This window comes from Xenopus laevis, chromosome 4L (assembly GCF_017654675.1).
Source record: "Xenopus laevis strain J_2021 chromosome 4L, Xenopus_laevis_v10.1, whole genome shotgun sequence".
In the NCBI taxonomy this organism is placed as follows: Eukaryota; Metazoa; Chordata; class Amphibia; order Anura; family Pipidae; genus Xenopus; species Xenopus laevis.
The window spans coordinates 150,219,501-150,234,075 of NC_054377.1; the positions used below are offsets into that span (position 1 = coordinate 150,219,501).

Here is a 14,575-nt window from a genome sequence, read left to right on the forward strand (position 1 = left end):
CAGAGGTTATCCAGGCTACTGCTTTGAGGAATTGTATGTATATTTCGTATAAAGATACATTCTTCAGTCATCACTTTTTCTCCAGCTGCTACTCCACCACCAGTTTCACACCACTTGCAAGATATCTGTGGTCTCTTAATCTGTCTCTTAATCATGTAAACTGTCCCCCCCAATCCATGCGAGTGGATACATGAGTGAGTGCTAAAGCTGACTGTAAAGTTATGAACAGAAACTAAATTCCTGATAAATATTAATAACACATTGAGAGGTTCCACAAGCTACAAACACACATTACTTACCCTGAGACCCAAGTCAGTAAAGGTGGCAGTATACATAACAATTGTGATGGTCGCAGGAAAGATCTTTTGTTTTTTATTACAAATATTAAGAGCTGATATACAGGTGTATACAGGTAGAAAAAATAGAATTCTAACTCTATCTGACTATTCAGCAGTAAATCCTAGCCAATGTCCGGGCGCCCAATCAAAATTTTTTGCCTTGGCCAATCAACAAGCCAACTGATATCCAAGTCCATTTAGTTTCATATGATATCTCTGTGTGTATGGCCACCTTACAGGAATTGTTCAGTATAAAAACTAGTAAAAATGTATCTAAAATAGTTAGTTATGTAATGTAATGTATAAAGGCTGGAGTGACTGGATGTGTAACATAATAGCCAGAACACTACTTCCTGCTTTTCAACTCTCTTGGTTTCCCTGACTGGTTACCAGGCAGTAACCAATCAATGACTTGAGGGGGGGGGGCATATGGACGATAACTGTTTCTTTTGAATCTGAGCTGAATGCTGAGGATCAATTGTAAACTCACTGAACAGTTATGTCCCATGTGGCCCCCCTTATAGTCACTGACTAACTCAGAGTTAGAGAGCTGAAAAGCAGGAAGTTGTGTTCTGTTATGTTATGTTACACATCCAGTCATTCCAGCCTTTATACATTACATTTTTGCGGCTAACTATATTGAAAATGTATTTTATTTTTCACAGCCTATTTATGCAGTTTTTATTTTTATACTGAACTGTTCCTTTAAGTATTTTAATCTGCTAACAATGCTGATACATTCCTGTGATTGTAGCAATAACGGTCCCCCACAGCTTGTAACGTCCTAATTTCTTCTTATAATCACCAGGTTTCTGAGAGACTTGGGGAGACATAATTATGTTACCCCTACATCATACCTGGAACTCATCGCAGCCTTCCGACAGCTCTTATCCCAGAAACGGGACACGGTCATGAAAGCAAAAAAGCGATACACAAATGGTTTGGATAAACTGGCCTTTGCTGAGTCACAGGTGTGTCCTGTGTAAAAAGAGTATGAGCAAATGGGCTGTAGTCACTGAAACTTATTCTATCGGCCACGAATCTGCTTGAAAAATAAAATGAAAATCCATCTCCATTCTGCTTTTTGTTCTCTCCATGGTGATACAGGGGGATAAATAATTCTTGTGTTCATTTTGGGTTTTAGGTGGGGGAGATGAAGAAAGAGCTAGTTGATTTGCAGCCGAAACTGGAGGAAGCCAAAGTGGAAAATGCCAACATGATGAAGGTAAAGTACCAGAGGCTCACAGCAAGGAAGGTTAAGGTACAGAACTAGGAGACAGTGGGGTATATTCATAAAAGAGTGAAGATAGAGATCGTCACAGTCCGCTAGAGTGAAATTCTGCCACTCTTCATTCATTTCTATGGCATATTTATCAAAGGGTGAACTTTCACTTTAACCCATTGATAAATACTCTTTTAAAAAGAGTATTTTACTCTAGAGGACTGTGGTGATCTCTAACTTCACTCTTTGATAAATCTGCCCCTTTGACTTGAGATAGACACAGGGCTTCCTGAGAATGAAGTGAGATGAAATATTAATGTGTGATGTTTCTCAAGCAGTAAGGGACTAGGCAGCCTAGATGGAGCAGTTACCGAAGAAACTAGAACACAGAACGGGATGAAAGCTTTAGATGACACAATGTTTCTTGCTCAAGAATTAAGATGGGACGTTAATAGTCTTATGCCAGGCAGTTTGGATATGGGCAGCCCAGATGGGACAGTAACCACAGAAACATAGAACCCAATAGGAGGAGAAAGCTTTAGATAGACACAAGACTTTCTGTGCATACAATGGGACATTAATCATTTATCCCAGGCAGCAGTGCCAAAACTAGGGGTAGACAGAAGAGGCATAAGCCTTGGGAGCAACAAACGGGAGTACTAGGCACACACCTCATTTACCTGACAACCCCTAATTTGGTTTTCATTAATGTTATCTCCCTGGTCAGCAGAGGAAGCAGCAAAGCATGACAGTGACAAGCAGGGGCCCCTGGTGGAGTTTAGCTATGTTGCCCCTTAGATTTGGCCCAGCACTGCCAGGCAGTCTTAAATGGGCAACCCAGATGGGCTTGTAACCATAAAAACATAGAACCCAGTAGGAAAACCAGACCGGGCCAGACATAGGGCTTCCTGAGCATCAATTGTCTGATTTAAAGGGGAACTATCGTGAAAATGAAAAGTTAATATAAGCTTCCTCATACTGAAGTAAGAAACTTTTTAACTACAATGAATTAAAAATTCTGCATTGTTTCTGAAATGATCAAGTTTATCTTCACTATTCCTCTCTCAGCATCTGTTTCTCTTCATTCTGTCTTCATGCAGCAGTTGGGTGTCAGATATTCATTGACAGTTAGATCCAATATATCTTAAAGGTGGTTCCTAGCAGATGAATTAGATCTCACTCAAATAACTGATTCCAGTACAAACAAAATCTAACAAAATAACTGCCTTTTGCACAAATCCTGCATGTAGAGAGACGTGATGTCTGGTGATTTTAATAGAATGAGCTCTAATACATCTTCTAGGCAAAAGGAGCCCCCCTAAAAGATATATTGGATCTAACTGTCAATGATTATCTGACAACTGCTGCATGAAGACAGAATGAGAAGAAACAGATACTGAGAGAGGAATGGTGAATATAAACTTGATTATTTCAGAAACAGTACAGAATTTGTAATTGGTTGTACTTAGAAAGTTTCTTATTTCAGTATGATGAAGCTAATATTACATTTTCGTGATAGTTCCCCTTTAAGGCAGTTTGTGAATGGGCAGCCCAGATAGTCCTGTAGCCACAGAAAGAACTAAATAGATGAAGAAATTCTAGGATAGGCACAGGACACCCTTGAGCATGAAGTTAGATGTGACATTAATAGTCTGATCTGAGGCAGTTAGTGATGGGTAGCCTTTTTATGTTTCTGATTTCCAGATTATAGAGAAAGAATCAGCAGAAGTAGAAGCGAAGAGTAAAATAGTCCGCGTGGATGAAGAAATAGCCAGCCAGAAAGCTGCAGAAGCGCAGGCACTTAAGAATGAGTGTGAGAGTGACCTGGCAGAGGCAATCCCAGCTCTGGAAGCTGCCCTGTCGGCTTTGGACACCCTAAAGGCAAGTTTTAAATATTGAGGGGCATGTAGACATGATTAAGTTATAGCAACCAATTAGCATTTAGCTTTTTGGAGTCTGGTGTAAGTAAAATAACGAAGGTAAACATCTCATTGGTTGCTGGTATTAAATACAATAAATGCTGTGTTTTGTGTTGCGGCACTGCTGCGTTCACTAAAGTTGAAATAGGCACTTGTGATTTTAGCTATTTTAACCACCATATACAGTATGTGAGCTGCACTAGTGAACTTAATATACATGGTATATTGCTCATACCACACATCACCCTTATTCTATCATGTTATTAACATTTATATACAAAATACTGCAATATTAGAAGAAGCTATTTGTATTTTAAATTGTGGATTATTTTTTTTTTTTTTTAAATCTCTTTTATTTTAACATTTTCAAATGCAATGACAAATGATAACGTATACATTACATTTAGTATAATATTCTTGAAGGATCGGGAAGGTTAGTATAGGATTTCAATAACCCTAAGTTGTTCTTACCAGTATTCATTCATCACATTTGGCACCAAATACATTATTTGTACAGATTTCTCACGAATGCAGGAACATGTTCCACAGATCCCATATTTGTGTATGTTTCTCCACTGTGTCTGCTAATAAAGCCGTCAAATATAACAGATTCTGTGTCCGGCTAATTCTTTCTACCATACCTTGAGTGTCTATAGTTTTTTGGAGCCAATTCTTTGCCAAGTTGATTCTGGCTACTGCTAAAATTTGACCCATTAAAGCATTTTGTTGTTTAGTAAGTTCTTTAGTTGGTCGGGCTAAAAGCGCCATAGTGACCTCAGGAGAAATAGATTTATTAAATACCTTTCCAATCGTCTGAAAAACATCCCTCCAATATGCTACTGTGTGGATTATTTTTTAATATATTTAAATTGCGAATCGTTTCTAATTTGTTGTTTTCGTAGAACCATTTTAACATTTTACTTCTGTACGGTGCCTGTATCTAAGGATAACTGCTAATCAACATGTGTTTTTCTAGCCTTCTGATGTAACCATTGTAAAATCCATGAAGAACCCTCCATCGGGAGTGAAGCTTGTTATGTCAGCTGTTTGTGTTATGAAAGAAATTAAACCAGAGAAGATAAATGATCCTGCAGGAACAGGACAGAAGGTAACACAGTTTATGTTGTTGATCTCAGGGAATAGTCATTGTATAAATTTCACTCTAACTGGCTGTCAGACTGGGCCCCCCAAAATACTGTCTCTCCACCCTGGGGGTAAACCTAACAGTTTGGGTACTCCTGCATTAATATGTATAAATATAACGCAATAGGAGGGCTGTGGGACAAGACAAGTTGTAATTACAGAGCCTGAGACAATGGTAGCATAGGCATGGGTGAAACTACAAACCAGGTCAGTAGCATCACAGTAAAAGGTTGGAAGAAACAGAACCACATGCTGAATAACCATGTTTAGATGCACCATTTTGGCCAAAACCATATTTGTCATATATAAAAATGTACAGGCCAGTGAAAAAGGCAGTGGGAGGGTGGTGGAATTATGGGAGGAGTTGCTTTGATCATTAATTATAATTTTATAGCAGATAAACTGGTAGGAATGAGAGAAATAGATCAAGCTCTGTAATGTCTGTGTGTTGTTCCCACATAACAACTTCTATGTTCCCTGGGGCTGGCATTAATAACAGGGTATTGGGATACAGAAATACTTTCTTTTCACCTGCCTCAGATCTGTAACCTTCAGCTGTGCCAATGGGACTGTTAGCAGGCAATGTTCCTTCTTTAGCCATTAGTCATTTGTCAAACAATATCCTACTATATATTATATCCTCCTATATATCCTATTTCATATTTGTGTGTTGTAACTTATATAACCTGTTCACTCATTCTGAATACATGTTCTTTTAGATTCTGGATTACTGGGGTCCAAGCAAAAAACTGCTCGGGGACATGAATTTCCTGAGAGACCTTAGGGAATATGACAAAGATAATATCCCAGTAAGTTTATTCATTCCATGTACAGAGCTCTGTTGTGCCCATGTTTTAAATATCCAGGTATCTGTAATGATCTCATGACTCTCTTGATGCTCTTCTCCTGCTGGTGAGGTTGCTCTCAAGCCCCTGTGGTATCTTAAAGTTAAGGGAATTGAGGTAGCTAAAGGAGCTCAGGCCCCTGTGGTATCTTAAAGTTAAGGGAATTGAGGTAGCTAAAGGAGCCCAGACCTCGTGGGATCTTATATTTAATGAAATTGAGGTAGCTAAAGGAACCCAGACCTCATGGGATCTTATATTTAAGGGAATTGAGGAAGTTAAAGGACCCCAGACCTCATGGGATCTTATAGTTAAGGGAATTGCTGTAGGTAAAGGAGCTCTGGCCTTGTAGTATCGTATATTTAAGGGAATTGAGGAAGTTAAAGGATCCCAGGCCTCATTGTATCTTATATTCAAGGGAATTGCTGTAGGTAAAGGAGCTCTGGCCTTGTAGTATCTTATATTTAAGCGAATTAAGGTAGCTAAAGGAGCCCAGGCCTCGTGGTATCTTATGTTTAAGGGAATTTAGGTAGCTAAAGGAGCTCAGACCTCATGGGATCTTATATTTAAGGGAATTGCTGTAGGTAAAGGAGCTCAGGCCTTGTGGTATCTTATATTTAAGGGAATTGAGATAGCTAAAGGAGCCCAGACCTCATGGGATCTTATATTTAAGGAAATTGAGGTAGCTAAAGGAGCCTAGGCCTCTTAGTATCTTATATTTAAGGGAATTGAGGTAGCTAAAGGAGCCCAGACCTCATGGGATCTTATATTTAAAGGAATTGAGGTAGCTAAAGGAGCCCAGGGGTCTTCTATTCATAATTTGGGCTGACCATTATAAATCTGGTGCGTCCTTGGTAGAGGTGGCATCTGGGACCTTGAGTTTTCTTGATATAAAACAGGGATGTCCTATTTGAACCCCCTTGTTATCTCTGAGTTGTATTTCCTAGCATCCCCTGAACAGTGTTGTGAAATATACTTTAGTACTGTTCCTGTTATCAAAACACTTTATTTTCACATTGGCGCAGGTTGCTGTTATGCAGAAAATCCGCAGTGAATACATCACTAACCCTGATTTTGATCCAGCCAAAGTAGCCAAAGCCTCCTCTGCTGCTGAGGGATTGTGTAAATGGATTCTGGCCATGGAGGTGTATGACAGAGTCGCAAAGGTATGGGTGGGACACACAAAACCAGCCAGTAGTGGTGCAAACCAATAGCAGAAATCTAATGTTCTACGGTGTGATTGCCCATTCGTCTACTCTTTTATTCCTAGTTATGTGCTGGCTTTCATGCATCTCAGAATACTGTAGAAATCATGCCTTCTGCTTCAATATTGTAAACCCATATTAGGGATATTAAGGACATTTGTGCAAAAAACAAAAAAAAATATCCTGGTATTTAAAGGGATTCTGTCATGATTTTTATGTTGTAGTTTTTATTTTTAAATTACATTGTTTACACTGCAAATAGTTCACTCTACAATATAAAATTTTATTCCTGAACCAAGTATATCATTTTAGTGTCAATATTGGTGTGTAGGTGCATCACAGGTCATTTTGCCTGGTCATGTGCTTTCAGAAAGAGCCAGCACTTTAGGATGGAACTGCTTTCTGGCAGGCTGTTGTTTCTCCTACTCAATGTAACTGAATGTGTCTCCGTGGGACCTGGATTTTACTATTGAGTGTTGTTCTTAGATCTACCAGGCAGCTGTTATCTTGTGTAAGGGAGCTGTTATCTGGTTACCTTCCCATTGTTGTGTTGTTTGGCTGCTGGGAGGGAAAGGGAGGGGGTGATATCACTCCAATTTGCAGTACAGCAGTACAGGGTGACTGAAGTTTAACAGAGCACATGTCACATGACTGGGGCACCTGGGAAATGGACAATATGTCTAGCCTCATGTCAGATTTCAAAATTAAATATAAAAAAATCTGTTTCCTCTTTTAAAAAACTGATTTTAGTGCAGAATTCTGCTGGAGAAGCACTATTAACTGATGTGTTTTGAAAAAAAACATGTTTTCCCATGATGGTATCCCTTTAAACAAAACAGGGGCAAAGCAGGTACTTTGATCTGATTCATTAAGTATTTCACTTTGTATTTAAAGAATATGTTATACTGATATTATCGCTTTACCAAGCATAAAACTCTCAAATTTTGGACCTTTTTATTGGACACCAAAGGGATCAGCTGAAGCTGGGAACAATGGGAGCTACAACAAGGACCTGGGCACTGCATCTATATAATAGCAAAAAGAAAAGATGTGCTCACTATTTAACATTAATTACAAATGGGAGGAAAGTATATCTACATATATCTTATATAGAGAATAGACCTCAATGTTCCTTTGCTGTTTTAAGCTTAAAATAAATGATAGCCTAACCACTTATCTTCTCAATATATGTATTTATAGAGGTCAGACTTTTCTGGTTCTGGTTTCTACTTAAAGGCCCCCTTGGAGGTCGTCCAAACTTTGGTCAACACCCCCTTTAAATTATTACAAGGTTACATATATATATATATATATATATATATATATATATATATATATATATATATATATATATATATATATATATACTGTATATATAAAACATGTTAATCATTCAGCTGCAGTTGCAAGCATCCCCCCAAGTGACCTTCAAGATGGAAAATAAATATGCATTTTCCTCAAATCTCACCCTAATTAACCCAAGAGGGAGAAGCCCCATAGTTTGGTAAGCACCTTCTGTTCTTTAGAGTATCACTATGCTTTTCAAGTTTATTTATCCCTTGTTGTCCCTGTTACTTGGTAATTTGGTTTCTGTTGAACATACTACTTTATAGATTATTTTGTATTTATGCAGAATAAGATTTACTCTGAGAAGTGTCTACAATGCATTCTGTTAAAACAAATTCTGCATCTACCCACAACAAATAGGTGGTAGCACCCAAAAAAGCCCGCCTTGCAGAAGCGCAGGAGTCTCTGGCTAATACCATGGCACTGCTCAATACCAAGAGGGCTGAACTGAAGGCTGTGGAAGATCGTTTGGCTGCACTGGAGGCCACATTCCGTGAGAAAACAGAAGAGAAAGCTCGACTGGAGGTTCAAGTGGACCTGTGTGCCAAGAAACTAGAGAGAGCTGAAAAACTCATAGGGGGACTTGGAGGCGAGAAAACCAGGTTAGATCAGGAAAAGAAGTGATTGCTCTGGATGAAACCACTAGATTGCCAATACTTTCTTACTCTCTGGTAGTTCCAGACAGGGATTCAAAATAGGCCCTGGCATTGCAAGTACACCGAGGCCCAACAGCCCCCACACCAGCCAATAAATAGTGACTATCTATGGCATTTTACAGAAGCCCCTCTGCCATTTATCAGAATCCTCAGATCCAGAGCCACTACTCTCAGGCTTTATTATCCCTGATATGATAGCTTCCTACCCCATCTATACCAGAAACTAGCAGCTGTGCAGGTAAAATACTTGTACCTCCACCTATAAACTGCCATAACAATGAGATGCATCCATGGAGCAGCTTCATACTCTGTCTAATATGTGCATATTAAGTGTAATGTTTATGCTATTACTATAAGGATGCATGTACAGAAAAGTCTATATTGTAACTGCACCAACCATTTAATATTCCATAACTGACTCATTCCAGATGGTCCAGTGCAGCAGATTCACTGCAGAATACCTATGACAATCTGACAGGAGACGTCCTGGTATCAGCTGGGGTCATCGCTTATCTGGGGGCATTTACTGCAGCATTCCGTCAGGAATGTACACGGGCCTGGAGCAAGATGTGCAAGGTGGGTGCTTGTCTCCAGCATCTGGGTTTATGCTGGATCAACCAACAATCATTCTTTAATGAAATGGAACCTTATAGCATAATTATTTAATAAAATAGAATCCTTTCTATAAGGGCACCTCTATCCCCAAGAGGCGTAATTGTGCCATGACAAAACCTTTTAAGATACTGCATCACTTTTGCTACATGCTGTATTATAAACCCTGGATCAAAACCCTGGATCCACATTGATTGTACTTGATGTGCTGTTTTGTGTTACTTTCAGAGCAAAATGATTCCATGTTCTGATGATTTTTCTTTGAGTAAGACTCTGGGAGACCCAATTCAGATCCGCGCCTGGAACATTGCAGGATTGCCCACTGACAACTTCTCTATCGACAATGGTGTTATTGTCAGCAATTCAAGGCGTTGGTATGTATCACAGGCTTAGGGATAATGACACAAAAAAACACCAGGAGACCCTGGAATTATTGCCTGCCAAGGAACATGTAGGTACTAGTATTTAATGAATGTTGTTTTGACTGGCACAGATCTGAGTTCTTTTTTGCACCTAGCTACTGTATGTGCCTTGTGAGTGTAAATATGCCCTAGGGCAGTGATCCCCAACCAGTAGCTCATGAGTAACATGTTTCTCTCCAACCCCTTGGATGTTGCTCCCAGTGACCTCAAAGCAGGAGCTTATTTTTGAATTCCAGGCTTGGAGGCAAGTTTTGGTTGCATAAAAACCAGGTGCACTGCCAAACAGAGCCTCAATGTAGGCTGACAGTCCACATAGGGGCCACTAAATGGCCAATCACAACCCTTATATGGCACCCCAGGAACATTTTTCATGCTAGTGTTCCCCAACTCCTTTTACTTCTGAATGTTGCTCACGGGTTCTAAAGGTTGGGGGTCCCTGCCCTAGGGGGTTGGCTCTGGCTCCTTTTTTCTTAAAAGCACCTTAAACTGCTCTTTATCAGCCACCGCTCACATCAGCTCCTTGCTGGCTAAGGACCTTGTCTTTAATCAGGATAACAAAAGACAAAAACTGATTCAGCTTCCCTCTCATAATTTAGGCCACTCATGATTGACCCCCAAAGCCAAGCCAACAAGTGGATCAAGAATTCAGAGAGAGAAAACCAGCTGAGTGTGATTAAACTGACCGACTCAGACTATATGCGCACACTGGAAAATTGTATTCAATTCGGGACACCCCTTCTTCTCGAGAATGTGGGAGAAGACCTGGATCCGTCACTGGAGCCCCTGCTGCTGAAACAGACATTTAAACAAGGTAGGATTCTGCCTGCTGTGTGGTTAACTAGTGTCCTTTTCCCTATATCATCCATATGCACTTTCAGAACCCACCTATAGATCAGCTTCTTGATGTCCTGTAGGTTCACCTCTCCTCAGTCTGAGCCTCTGCACTTACACATTCACTCAAAATTCTGTTCTGGAAGCCGATCATGTCTGGAGGGTTTATTATAAGAGAAAATTCATGGTTTAAATGAACTATAACACCAACAAATGAAAGTGTTTTAAAGGAAAGACAATATAATGAACTGTTGCCTGCACTGGCAAAACTGGTGTGTTTGCTTCCGAAACTCTACTATAGTTCATATAAACAAGCTGCTGTGTAGCCATGGAGGCAGCCATTCAAGCACAGGATACACAGTAGATAACAGATAAGTACTACTATAGTTTATATAAACAAGCTGCTGTGTAGCCATGGGGGCAGCCATTCAAGCAGAGGATACACAGTAGGTAACAGATAAGTACTACTATAGTTTATATAAACAAGCTGCTGTGTAGCCATGGGGGCAGCCATTCAAGCACAGGATACACAGTAGATAACAGATAAGTACTACTATAGTTTATATAAACAAGCTGCTGTGTAGCCATGGGGGCAGCCATTCATGCACAGGACACAGAGCAGATAACAGATAAGTTCTGAAGAATCCCATTGTATACTATAGACCTTATCTGTTATCTGCTGTGTATCCTGTGACATTTCTCCCTTTTCAGCTTTGAATGGCTGCCCTCATGGCTACACAGCAGTTTTCTGAAGCAAACACACCCGTTGTACCAGTGCAACACAACAGTATATTGTGTTTTCATTACTTTATAAAAATTTTTGTCATTATTGTTCCTTTAAGGGTTAAAGGGTCTTCTTATGTGCTCAGACATCAGTGGACTTTCTAGTCTAGTTGACCTGAATTTCCAGCTGCCCTTACCATAGACCAATTATACATTATAGAGGCTGGACACCCTATCCAGTAACAACAAGGTGTTGCCCCTGACCATTGAAAGGTAGTTAAAGGGAAGAGGTGAATGACATAAGAGAAGAGAAGGGAATGATCGCGCCAGAATCTCCGCACATCACTTTATGTTACCTCTGTTTCCTACATCTCCATTTCCCTATTATAAATATTGAATATATCGTAATTTATTGCTGTGGCTAACATCTTATTTTGCTTTCTGTTTAATGCTGCCCTGTGGAAGCAGATGATGGTAGTATAATTCATTCTTGCTTTACATATATATTCACTCACATTTCTCTTGTTATTATGGTTAAGGTTAGTTCCACACATAACATAAATGAACAGGTTGGAAGCCACTATGTTTATAGAACATGTACTCAACAAGCGCCTGAAACACGCAGATATAGATGGCAGATCCCCACGTGACCTTTTAATTTTAAGTAATACTGGAACTATCCCCCCATCCCTTTAGATGTATGGGATGCTGATCTTTTGCTACTTATCTATCATGTATATTTACAGGGGGTGTGGAATGCATCAGGCTTGGAGAGTCAACTATTGAATATTCAAGTGATTTCCGATTCTACATAACAACCAAACTAAGAAACCCACATTATCTGCCTGAGCTGGCAACCAAGGTTTCCCTGCTGAACTTTATGATCACTCCAGAAGGCTTAGAAGACCAACTCCTGGGGATTGTTGTGGCCAAAGAGAGGTCGGTATGGCTTCACAGTGATAATTCTTACTCCAATTCTCCTGAAACAGATGGTACTTGGGCGATCAAACCCAGGCCCAGCAATATATATCAGTGTACTCTAAGCTGACATTCAGCGATGGGCTTGAAATCGGTGATGATATGTGTATGTCCAAAATCAAATAATTATTGTGTACATCTATATTAAGTTAATAATATTCCTTTATTAAATCTATCACACTACGTACAAGATAACCTTGATCTCATAATCTCAAAACTTGAATCTGATCTACTGGTTTGGGCTAATCTACCCCTATCTTTGTGGGGGAGAATAAACCTGATCAAGATGATCTACTTACCAAAATTTCTATACCACCTCCATAATGCCCCTATCTACATCCCCAAATCAGTATTCAAAAAAATCAACCAATTGATACTTCCCTTTATATGGAACCGCAAAGTACCGAGAATTGCCTGGCAGAAACTGACAGCGGAGAGGGAGGATGGTGGACTTGCTTTACCCAACTTCCAGTTGTACTACGTAGCGGCCCAAGTGTATAAACTACACTGGTGGTACCATCCGGACCCATATAATCCCGATATGGCGCTACAAGCAAATATAATAGCGTCACTGGAAGGACTAAAACACCTACCCCATCGAAAAATTTCGGACGAAGGCAATCTGCCATCCACCATCTCCACACCTCATAGAGCCTGGACCCAAGTGTTGAAAATATTTAAGAAAGGACTTATTCGTCTCAACCCCCTACTACCACTATGGGGCAACTCCAACCTACCTCACTTCCGAAACCTGGAGGACTTCCTCTATTGGCCAAGGCAGGGCATTACATACCTGGGTGATCTATTGCAAAACCTTCCCTTCACATACTGAGCTTTAAGCCAAATGTGCCTCTCAGAACCTCCCACTATTTAGATATTTTCAAATTCGGCACACATTTAAGGCCCAGTTTGGTACACTTTCTCCAGTCCTTGCCACAATGACAATTGAGGAGACCCTCATAGCTGAACAACCGGTAAAGTTGGTGTCCAGGCTCTACAGAAACCTGCTAGCCAGTGTCCCCCCTCCATTCCATACAGCTCAGGCTAGAGTCCTGCAGCGGGTCGGGTACCCGCGGGTTACCCGCAAAAACCTGCGGTACCCTGCAGGTTGCGTTTAGAAGTTCCAGGTGCGGGTATACCCGCGGGTCGGCGGTTTGCGGGTTGCTGGTCGGGCCGCGGGTCTTCTCAATATCGAAATTCACTCCTTTCTTCTGGTCACGTCTACTTCCGATGACATCATTTCCGGTTTACAATGACAGCACTTCCTGTTTTACTTCTTTTTTTCTGATCACGTCTACTTCTGATGATGTCACTTCTGGTTTACAATGACAGCACTTTCTGATTCTTGATGGTCAGCGGGTCGTGGGTCCGGGTTACGGATAAGGTACTCGCGGGTAGGGTCGGGTAGCGGGTCCAATCGAGTAAGAATGCGGGTTGCAGGTCCGGGTTGCAGGTCCGGGTTGCTGATTGCAGGTTGCGGGTACGGGTCGGGTTCGGGTCCCAAAAAATGGACCCGCGTAGGACTCTAGCTCAGACATGATGGAAAACAAACATTCCAGAGCTAACCCAGGATGACTGGGATGAGGCCACAGAAACTATGTATAAAAGTATAATAGCAATGAGGGATAGACTGATACAATACAAAGTATTCCACAAGCTCTACACCACCCCACTAAAACTAAAGGCAATGGGTTAGAAGGACAACGATACCTGCCCCAGATGTGGGACTCCAGAAGCCAACTTTCTACACATGATCTGGACTTGCCCAGTAATAAACGCCTACTGGTCGCAAGTTATGGCTTTGTTTGCAAACACCCTGGCGTTCCCACATATACTCTCCCCCACAGTGTGTCTCCTGGGTGTAGTGGAGCACCTTGTACCCACTGTCTGTGCAAGATTAAGGTTTAGAGCATTATTATTCTGTGTTAAAAAATGTGTGATTATGCACTGGATGGGACCCACCCCTCCCACAAAGGTCTCCTGGATTAACCTAGTTGATTCAACGATACCCAAAATAAAGCTTACCCATTATGCGAGAGGCACAGCAGATAAATTTCAAAAGATATGGAGTCCTCGGTGGGAAATGGGCCCGGGCATGCAACCAAGAAATTACAATACAACCGGATAATACATCTGTTTTACATTGTACCCGTAATGACTTCCAAGGTTAATTCAACCTCAATATAAGCTGAAACCTTTGAAAGCAAATAATCCACTACCAGTCACACATGTTTTAACTGTACACATGTTTATTGATATATCAATATTTTTTTCTTTTTTTGAAATGTTTATTAAAACATAACCTTTTAAAAAAAAAATATTCCTTTATTATAAAAT

General features: G+C 40.5%; 1 protein-coding gene across 3 annotated transcripts in view; it reads left to right on the plus strand.

The window, feature by feature from the left end:
* dnah12.L (dynein, axonemal, heavy chain 12 L homeolog) overlaps positions 1–14,575 on the plus strand; it is a 95,077-nt gene that overhangs the window by 55,083 nt on the left and 25,419 nt on the right. For all 3 annotated transcript variants that reach the window (XM_018240378.2, XM_018240379.2, XM_018240377.2), the window contains 11 exons: positions 1,147–1,309; positions 1,483–1,563; positions 3,265–3,441; positions 4,456–4,587; positions 5,342–5,431; positions 6,490–6,630; positions 8,377–8,618; positions 9,101–9,248; positions 9,513–9,658; positions 10,303–10,517; positions 12,007–12,199. In XM_018240378.2, coding sequence (XP_018095867.1) covers positions 1,147–1,309; positions 1,483–1,563; positions 3,265–3,441; positions 4,456–4,587; positions 5,342–5,431; positions 6,490–6,630; positions 8,377–8,618; positions 9,101–9,248; positions 9,513–9,658; positions 10,303–10,517; positions 12,007–12,199 — 1,728 coding nt within the window. The remainder of the gene's footprint in view (positions 1–1,146; positions 1,310–1,482; positions 1,564–3,264; positions 3,442–4,455; positions 4,588–5,341; positions 5,432–6,489; positions 6,631–8,376; positions 8,619–9,100; positions 9,249–9,512; positions 9,659–10,302; positions 10,518–12,006; positions 12,200–14,575) is intronic.